We start from the raw sequence: 9,443 nt of genomic DNA, 5'->3' as shown, positions 1-9,443 counted from the left end.
TGTTTGCACCAGTTGTAGTGATTTTGACTCTGAATTATAAGCATACAAGTCTAGACCGCTGTTTAGGAAGTTTTTAAGTCAGTATATACATAACAAAATGGAAATAAAAACATATGGAAAAGAGAAATATTGATAAAAGAGTACTTGGAAAATCACATAGAAAAGCTAGCTATTGTTGTTAAGCCCGACGACATTTAAACCGGACTAGAATCTGCTCCTAGATTGATGATTATTATGTGCTTATTATTTATCATGAATTTCTTTAATTTTGGGATTTTTTGTAATTTATTTCCATGGGCAGTATAAATGATTTATATTGTATTAAAATAGTGTACATCCTGCTACACTTTTTTTTTCTGGAGGCAGTATTGCTATCTTAGATTTATAACTACCACAACTGTGTATCATATTACCTGTTTTCTCACCACTACTACAAGTTTAAAATTTTAAATCACAGTGGAGAACACCATATTGTGGATTCAGGTTGAGGAGTAACCGGTAATCTTCTCATTGTTGCTGTCATTATAAGATGTTGTCACGTGACCAAAAAGGTTGCATATATAACATGTTTTTCTTTTTTCATGCTTCTAGTTCTTACTGCAGCCAATCAAAGTAAGATATGAAAATTTTGAGGAGGGGGAATACTCTTACCTGAATTTCTCTTCCTTTCTACAATGTCGTAAAAATCTTGACTAGCAACATCTACATCTTGTTTCCGGTTAGCATTAAGTTTTGACAGGTTGGCCTGAGTTCTTGTGTCAATGTACTGTCTGCTGATGTTTGCAATTATACCATTTGACAGAGAAATTGTGATTTGTATGGCAAAAACAAAAATTTCACAGGGAGGAAATATTGTTAAGGGGATGGGAGGTTCAAAAAAGGTGGACCTCTACTTCCTTATTGAGCAAACATTATCCCAAAATACTAGACAAAGATAACATTGTAGCAGGGTAATGGTTCAAGGGAATTACCAAATTTGACAAAGCTGTATGGCCTTGTAATTTTGCCAATGAGGGTTTTATCAAANTTCTCAAACTCCTTTTGAATATCTTGTAGGTAATGAAAAGCCAGTTTTCTTGGGTACGTAGACTCACTTAATACAATGAAAACAACTCCGTTCTCGACCAAGTAGCTTTAAAAGAATATATATAATCATAATCAAATTTACTGCATTAGAATTGCAACTTTAGAAACAAGACAAGAAAACAAAGCCTAAAGGCAAGTTCCATTAACTTAAACTTTATGGTTCAAATGGAATGTTTATAGACTCAACATAAACTCTGTTTTCTGAAAGATTAGCCTCTGATAAAGGGTAGATGTGAATGAAGAATACGATGCATAACAGAAAATATGCAGATATTAACTTTCTTGCATCCAGCAATTTTAATGTCCTTAACAAGGCTGACATGAGCTGTGTACCTTCAACGTATCATTTATTAACTGCTGTTGTGATGAGTCGCCATTATTTTTCACAGAAGCAGGTGCATGAACTGCATATTTCTCTTGAATGTAAGAAAGGTCAATGACAGGAAGCAGGCTGGATGGGAGATTCAACTGCAAATTGTTAATAAGCCATTAGAGTTCAATTATTCAGTTCAACAACGTTTATATTTAACCATCAAATTCTCAAGTATGCCTAATAGTAAGGTACTAAAAGTTTGCACCTTTGTATTCAATGCCGGAAATGACACTCCAATAAAGAATCCAAAAACTATTCCAACAAAAGTTGTCACAATTAGTCTCATACTATCACTTGGTTTCCTATTGGTAGAACTGCATTCAGCAAGATGAAAATGTCAATAGAACTGAGTTTCTGATGTAAACTTAACATTTGAAATTTCTTAAAATGACAAACAACATAAACAAAGTTGGTCATCCTTGAAGATTGGACCTGTGTGTACTCATCCCCATTATATCCAAGCTTTTCTGATTGTATGGTCATAAAACTATACACAAGAGCTTTTCTTCTTCACTAGTTAACAGGGCACGCATCCCCCATGTAAGGAGAAAAGATACTTGTTATAAGAAAACAGGCCCTGTAGAAAGGACGAAGTACCAGCTAAACGTGTTACAGAATGGAACCAGAAAATGTTTCCACAAAAAGAGGAACATACACCATGCTGAGACAAAAATATTAGACTTCAGATGCAATATCCCTCCATCGCCAAAAGAATATCCTTACATAAATAGGAAACCAAATATGTTGTAATGAAGAAGTAACCAATAGTCTATCATCCACAATCAGATCATAATTTTATTCAAATCTAATTTTATTACAAAATCAAATCAAGGCATAAATAGGAAATAATTGATACAAAAATAAAGAAAAACTTGTGACCCCCCTTGTATTGAACCAATATCTCTTTATACACATTCATTTCGTATCTTGCCTTTTCTTGTATGGCCACACATCCTTCTTAACATTTTGAATTTTACCCTTCCGACTTTTTCTCAAGTTGTCCCTTCAAAGTCGAACATCCACAACCGTAAAATCGAGTCAGATCAACAGCAATATTGTCATTTGCTAAAATTGTAATGCAGATACTGCCTTACTCCTACTTAACCAGGTATTATTTGTTTCCTATGTTTAAGTTGAGAGTTCTTCCTTTGATTCTTCAACCAACACTATATCATCCGCACAAACCATGCAATAAGAAATAGGTTTTTGTATGTCCCTAGTAAGCATCCATGATTAGATTAAACAAGTAAGGACTTTAGCCTTAATCATGATGTAGTCCTATTCCTATTGGAAAAACCATAATCTCAACTCTTGAATAATACAAGCTTCGATACAAGCCATATTTAACAAAGTAATTAACTAAACCTAATATGAATGCACTAACCTTGGTAACCCTCGTAGGAGGTGAGAAGATGCAATGGTGGTTATGGAACAATAGCTCGGTCACGCAGCGGCTACGGTTTGAGCTTTCACGAGTCCAACAACTTAAACCTAGCTTCTTCTCGAGCTCGCGAACCTCCTCACCTTATCACTCTCAAAGAGCCTTTGTCGTCGTGATTGACATCACCGAATCAAATTTTGCGACTTCATTTGTCCTCGTTACAGGCTTTTCCACCGATTACATCCTCATTTTGGCACCGTTTCACTGACGTAGTCGTTGAATTGTCCTTTTCCACCGAACACACACCTAAATCACATTTCTCACCGAACAATCTTCCTATTTTTCACTCCGCTTCGAATCTTTTCCTCTCCCGGAGTATCATCGCGAACCTAGGGTTTTCTAGGCGTGTTCCTCCTCTTTCGAGCTCTCTTGCTAAGGCCCTTCATCGAATCCGGTCGTGGTCTCACTGTTAACTCGTGGAGGAAGATTCAAGAAGTCCAAGCATCTTCCATAAAGAGGGTTCTTCGTTGAGAGCAGAGGAAACTATGTTCTGGAATAAAAGGGTTTCCTAATACAGATACCACATTATTTTTTTTTTAATAAAATTTCTCCAGATCCGTATGTAGTTTCAGTAGGAAAGATTTCCTTCAACTATATACAGATTGGAGCCCATTACATACGATTTAATCCTTAGAAATTTTTCCCGCCATACCGCGCCTTGCTTATATACAGATATTATATACGGATTATCGGTAGATAAAAATTCGTATATAAAATCTGTATATAATTTATTTTTCTAAATCTGTATATAAAATCCGTATGTAATATCTACATTACATACGGATTAAAATCCGTATATAAATATCAGTGGGTAATTTCAGTTTTTCTTGTAGTGAAGCCTGAGGTCCCAATATACCTTCATAGCCAAGATGTCAGTGAGCTTACATCGGGAACACAAGAGTTGAATATTTCAATTATTCAGCTATGGATCATGTAAGTCTATGAGCAATTATATATCCAGGTAAGTGAAATTTTTTAACATAATAAAGTTCCATATGTGATTTTAATATTTAATAGTTAAGTTATTATGAATTTCAGGTGCCATTGGCAGCTTCTTGTTATGTCTATTGAAGAGAACTATGCTTTGTGGTTCTGCTCATTGCACAGGCCTCCTCCCACACATCTCAGACAAGCAATTGATTGGTAAGAACCTCAATGTTTGGACTTTCTTTGTTATATAAATGAATGCTAAAACCTTTTTTTATAAATAGTTCTATTCCAGCAAGTATGATGATGGTTGGGAGATCAATTGCTAATAGTAGAAAGATTGCTTGTATTTCTCTCAAGGTTTGACATATGCTAAAGCCATACTTTGTTATAATTGTTTTATTTTAATGTTATTTACTAACTATTTACAACTGTGATGATATATTGTAGTGTAACAGGCAAAATGGGTCATATGAGTGCGAAAACTATGTAATGTATTGGATGGCCCATATTGTTCGTTCTCACATCACAAGTCGTTGGGAAACGGTAATATTTAACTTTAACAAATTTTGATTTTTTCCCAAATGTAGAATTCATATACACTAATTAATATGAATTGTNTTGTGCAGAAATTCAAGACTACTACACCAGTTCCTGAGAAGCCACTATTATTCATGAAGAACGTTGTTGCGAAGTATATAGTTAGATTATACAATAGCTCTTAGTTATTAGATTTAAACATTGCATTTGATTAGATTGTATTTTANTAGACTTTGTACTTTATTTGATGTTGAAATACATTTGAACATGTGTTTGTTATGTTGAAATTGAATTTGTGTACATGTTTTTATATGCAGGTTTGTTTTTGTGGTAGTGGATATCACAAAAACAGACCTGCAATTTTAAAAAACTGCAGGGGAATATGTCGCGGTTGTTACCACAACCGTGGCATATAGTGCTCGTTTTTTATTTTTATTTTTTGTAAAAACAGACCTTTGGCCGCAGTTAGTGCTAGAACCGCAGCATATTCCTGGGTCTTTTACCGCGGTTCTAACCGCGGCATATACTGGAACATTTTTTTTTAAAAAAAAAATGGGTTTAGGCAGTTGTTCCTTGTACAACTGTGGCATATTCCCCAACTTTTTTATCGCGGTTATAACCGTGGCCTAAAGTCTCTGATTTACCACCGCGGCTGAATATGCCGCGGTTCGTAAACCGCGACGTATAGTGAAAAATAACCGCGGTAAAATCCCCTTGCTACACTAGTGATGTAACCTAATTTCATAAGACTTAAGAAAACAATAAAGTTTTGATTGTTAAATGCAAAAAAACAGAATTAAACATGCAAATGCAGTGAATCAATGGTTGAGGAAAAACTATGGATGAATGGTGTTGTTGGGGTTTACAATTTCATCTTATCCACTCTCATATATCTACTCTTCTTATTTACTTCACTTATTTATCCAATTGACATGCAAACTTTCTAATTTACCATTAACCCAATCCCTTGGTTAAAAGAGCCTATTATTAATTACTGGCTTGTTATCCCTAGCCTCCCCTAGTAACCAATAATGCAATGCGATCGGAAGCAAATACAATTGACCGTCCTACCACTAGTACATTTAATGGAATAGAAATCGGTTAGTTTCGGTGATAGACATCGGTTTCGAAACCGAAGCATGTCCAGGCGAGGTAGAAACTTAGTAGAATTTGACTCGGTTCTCTTTAACCGAAACGGTATCTAAGATTCGACTCGATTCTAAGAATCGAGGCAGTATCAGTTCTTCCACCTACCCTAATTGCCTCCCTCACCACAGACCTTCCCTTCACGGGCCTTCCATCGAACAGGTTCTGCGCGAGGGTGCCCATCCTGTTGGGAGAGAACGGGATAAGGAGAAAGGGCAGTAGAGGGAAGCTCTTCCAGTTCAATACATCAACAGAGGGAAGCTCTTCCTGCTTGATATGCTTTTTCATTTCACCAAAGGACAAAATCCCCCTTCAATCCCTTCATCGCCGACAAACAGCCCCAAGAAAAAAAAAACGGAACCTTCTTTTCACAATTCAGCTCCAAACCACTTTAATTCTTCAGCAAAACCCCACTCGATACCTCACAGAGGTGAATCCCCACTTTAATTCTGTAGCGAACAACAAAACTTCAAGATCAAACAAAAAAACCGAAAGCTAACACCAAAAATACTTGCCCCTCTCCAAAGCTTCAAACTTTTGTCGATTCATATCAAGTCCAGCCAAACCCCACCACATGCATCAATCAAAAAACCAAAAAGGGGGTGGCAGATGAACTTATCGGACCAACAAGAACAGCAACACCAATGGCGGATGAACATCAGCAACACCAACAACGAAGACGACGGTGGCAGTGGTGTACTTGGTAGTGGCGACGGCGGGGAGGCAAGGACTAGTGGCATGGCGAACGTCAAGCGCATGAGAGAGGCATGAGCCAAGAGGGGAACGCGAGCACGATGGCGATGATGAGCATGGTGGTAAGGATTTTGCAGTTTGAGATGCACCCACGACAGTAGCTCAGGCACCCGCAACCACCTCCGTCGCTGGACGGACGACGATAGGACTTCTGAGTAACAACCACGACGAGTCTTGGCGGCGCCGGAACTTCAACTCCAACATCCTTCGACCATACCCAGTTCAGAGTCATGTCGCCGGAAGACATCGCCGTCTTTGGCGATCGGAGCCGTACCCAGTTCGAGATCCTCGTCATTGACCTCAAAGATGCCGACGGGGACCGCTCCGGCGTGATCGACGGGATCCGGCTGGCAGCAAAGAATGTGGTGAAAAGGTTTGAACCTCAGAGAGAGAGAGAGATGAAAAGTCTTGAACCTCAGAGAGTGAAAGATGAAAAGGTTTCAAATTTTGGAATGTTATGGAAGGAAACTTATGAGTATAGTGAAACTTGTATAGGCATCGGTTAGAATAAAACCGAAGCATAAATCTGATACGACTTCGTTTAATCTGCCACTGGTGCAGTACCTCTTCTCGAAAAAGAAAATATTATTTTTTAAGTGGTCAGTACAGTTTTCTGCCTCGGTCTTTTAATCAGCTGAGGCAGTATATTCTATTAGACAGCGGGTTTAGGAGAACCGAGGCATATAATGTCTCTAAAATTACATTTCTGCCACCGCGTTTTTATACGTCTCGGGCTTTCAAAAACTGAGGCATAATAGGCGGTTTAAAAGCCTTATTTTTTACTAGTGTACCCCTATCCCTAGGCGATATTGGCATAATCAAGGAATTTCTCACAAGTTCATGACATTACCGTACATCCCCATATCGATAAAGAAAAACTTCTTTTACTGAATGAGTTAAACAATAAAAGCATTGAGCATAGATGAGAACCCAACAATTGATAAACAAGTATATGACAAGCATATGAAATAAATCAGAATTTGAATATATGAGAGTTTCAAAAGATTACATTGTTCCCCAAAAACAAAGGGTTTAGTTCACCGTAATCATGATGAACTAGATGAATTGAATGGAAAGAATGAAAAGATAAACCCTAGATTTGGTAGGTTGGAGCTCCCACATCCAAAATCCTCCTCCATGATGAACTAGATTCCCTTCCTATTCGCAGTGGGGCTATATATAAGCCCAAAAAGATAACAGATAGATTACAGAAAGATTTACAGAATCTAGCTAAGAAACAGACAACCGGCCAGGCGCTTAAATTCACCGCTCAGCGGTTTGCCTTTTAACGTTTTGACCGCTCAGCGGTCAGTTTTGCCACTGAGCGGTTTCCCTCTAAGCGCCAGAATGGACCGCTGAGCGCTCAAAGTGATTAGAGGGAAATTGCTCAGCGACAAAACTAACCGCTGAGCGGTCAAAGCTGCAAGAGGGAAACTGCTGAGCGGTGAACTTAGGCGCCTAGACGGTTGTCTGTTTTTATTAGCTAGATTCTGTAATCTTTCTGTTATCTTTTTGGGCTTATATATAGCCCCAGTGCAAATCAAAACATATTCTTTTGGCAGAGAGAAACGTCCAGAGCTATTCCACACACCTTGGAGGAGGTTCTTTGGATACTTAGGCTCCAATCTACCAAGTTTAGGGTTATTTCTTCCATTCTTTCATCATATTTCATCTAGTATCACCATGATTATGGTGAACTAAACCCTAGGTTGTTAGGGAACAATGTAATNATCACCATGATTATGGTGAACTAAACCCTAGGTTGTTAGGGAACAATGTAATCTTTTGAAACTCTCATATATCCAAATTCTTATTTATTTTATATGCTTGTGTATGCTTGATTTATCAATTGTTGGGTTCTTCACCTTTGCTTAATGCTTTTATCGTTTAACTCAATCGGTAAATGTTGTTTGTCTTTATTGATACGGGGACGTACAATAATGTGATAAATTGGTGTTGAATTCCTTGATTATGTTAATACTGTCTAGGGATAGGGGTAGGACGATCAATTGTATTTTGCTTCCATTTATCATGCATTATTAATTGCTAGGGGAGGCTAGGGATAGCAAGCTGGTAATTAGTAATTAGAGAGGCTAGTGAAGATGATGAAATTAGAGAGGTTAGTGAAGATGATGAAATTGAAGAGATCTTGAATAAACCTTTGCCTGAAGGTCGAATATGTCCATGACTCAACTCTTTACAAAGGTAAATTGTTTAACGACGAATATTTCTAATTTTATTTTTTCAGTTGGATCTACCATAGGATGATAGAGAAAAGGTTGGAGTAAAAGAGATGAAAGAGAAAGGATTGAGAGGAATGAAAGAGGTGAGTAAGGGTTTGGGTTTTTTTTTTTTAGAATAAAAATTATTTAAATATCCTTGACTTTAAAACTTAGAATCCATAATATATAAGAGTATTTTTGTCTACTATAATCCGGTACACATTATTAAAATGTACCAACTGAAAAACAGGTGTACGCCCATTAACATATATGCCTTTCCACATTGGAAACTTGTCAAATTTCTCTTGAAATATTGATGCTTTCTAGCTCTATGTCAATTTAGTTATTATTATTACTACTACTGTTATATACTTTCTCAAAACTAAGAATTGAAGTTAATAGTTGATAACTTTTGTTTCCATGATAGGAAATTAATAATTTTAAATAAACTAATATTGTAAAATTATTATTTCAATTTAATTTGTTCTATTTCAGATAAAAAGATAAATTTCAATTGACATTTATTCATGGTGGAGAAACTAAACTAACATAAATATTTCTTGAGCTTTGGAAGTGTGAAAGAGATTACTTGCAATGTTAAAACTATTGCAATAAAAAGACATTTACAACAGTTATATTAATTATCTAATATTTAATACTTTCTGTAACAAAACATTTCTCTCCATTTTGTTTGGTTTGTATAATTTCATAATAGTTGTTTTTAAGAGATGAATTATGTTTCATTAATTAAAGTCTTTTGAATTCAAACAGAAGTTCAACATGATAGAACATATTCGAAGAACTTAACTATTTATCAACTGTTAAACTTATAGTGTTATTTTCTTTCCATTACATCACTATCTATCAAACATTTATTTCTTTTCTTCTCTCTCCTATATATATGAGTTTTATAAATATAAGTTCTGAGGACCTTATTGTTGCTTTATGCGGATAC

General features: G+C 36.4%; 1 protein-coding gene across 3 annotated transcripts; it reads right to left on the bottom strand.

Moving 5' to 3' along the window:
- Positions 1–67: 67 nt before the first annotated feature.
- Positions 68–3,137, bottom strand: LOC106753218. 3 transcript variants are annotated; one of them, XM_022777431.1, is made up of 5 exons: positions 2,844–3,137; positions 1,892–2,036; positions 1,665–1,773; positions 1,420–1,554; positions 68–795 (listed from the first exon to the last, which is right to left on the bottom strand). In XM_022777431.1, exons 2-5 carry the CDS (start codon positions 1,909–1,911, stop codon positions 787–789), a joined length of 273 nt encoding a protein of 90 aa, XP_022633152.1. In that variant the 5' UTR covers positions 1,912–2,036; positions 2,844–3,137; the 3' UTR covers positions 68–786. The 3 variants fall into 3 exon arrangements, 2 of the variants coding, with proteins under 2 accessions (XP_022633152.1, XP_022633151.1); XM_022777430.1 differs by lacking the exon at positions 68–795 and adding an exon at positions 809–1,132; XR_001375204.2 differs by lacking the exons at positions 68–795; positions 1,892–2,036 and adding an exon at positions 810–1,132.
- Between the last annotated feature and the right edge of the window lie 6,306 nt (positions 3,138–9,443).

This window comes from Vigna radiata, unplaced genomic scaffold (assembly GCF_000741045.1).
Source record: "Vigna radiata var. radiata cultivar VC1973A unplaced genomic scaffold, Vradiata_ver6 scaffold_238, whole genome shotgun sequence".
Taxonomy (NCBI): domain Eukaryota; kingdom Viridiplantae; phylum Streptophyta; class Magnoliopsida; order Fabales; family Fabaceae; genus Vigna; species Vigna radiata.
This window is presented reverse-complemented; position numbering and strand designations above follow the sequence as displayed.

Coding starts and splice junctions, on each gene's coding strand:
- LOC106753218 (XM_022777430.1), bottom strand. CDS start 1,911: ATGGGGATGAGTACACACAG. Junction 1,555..1,664: donor TTCCGGCATTGAATACAAAG/GTGCAAACTTTT, acceptor AACAATTTGCAG/TTGAATCTCCCATCCAGCCT. Junction 1,133..1,419: donor TAATAAATGATACGTTGAAG/GTACACAGCTCA, acceptor ATTCTTTTAAAG/CTACTTGGTCGAGAACGGAG.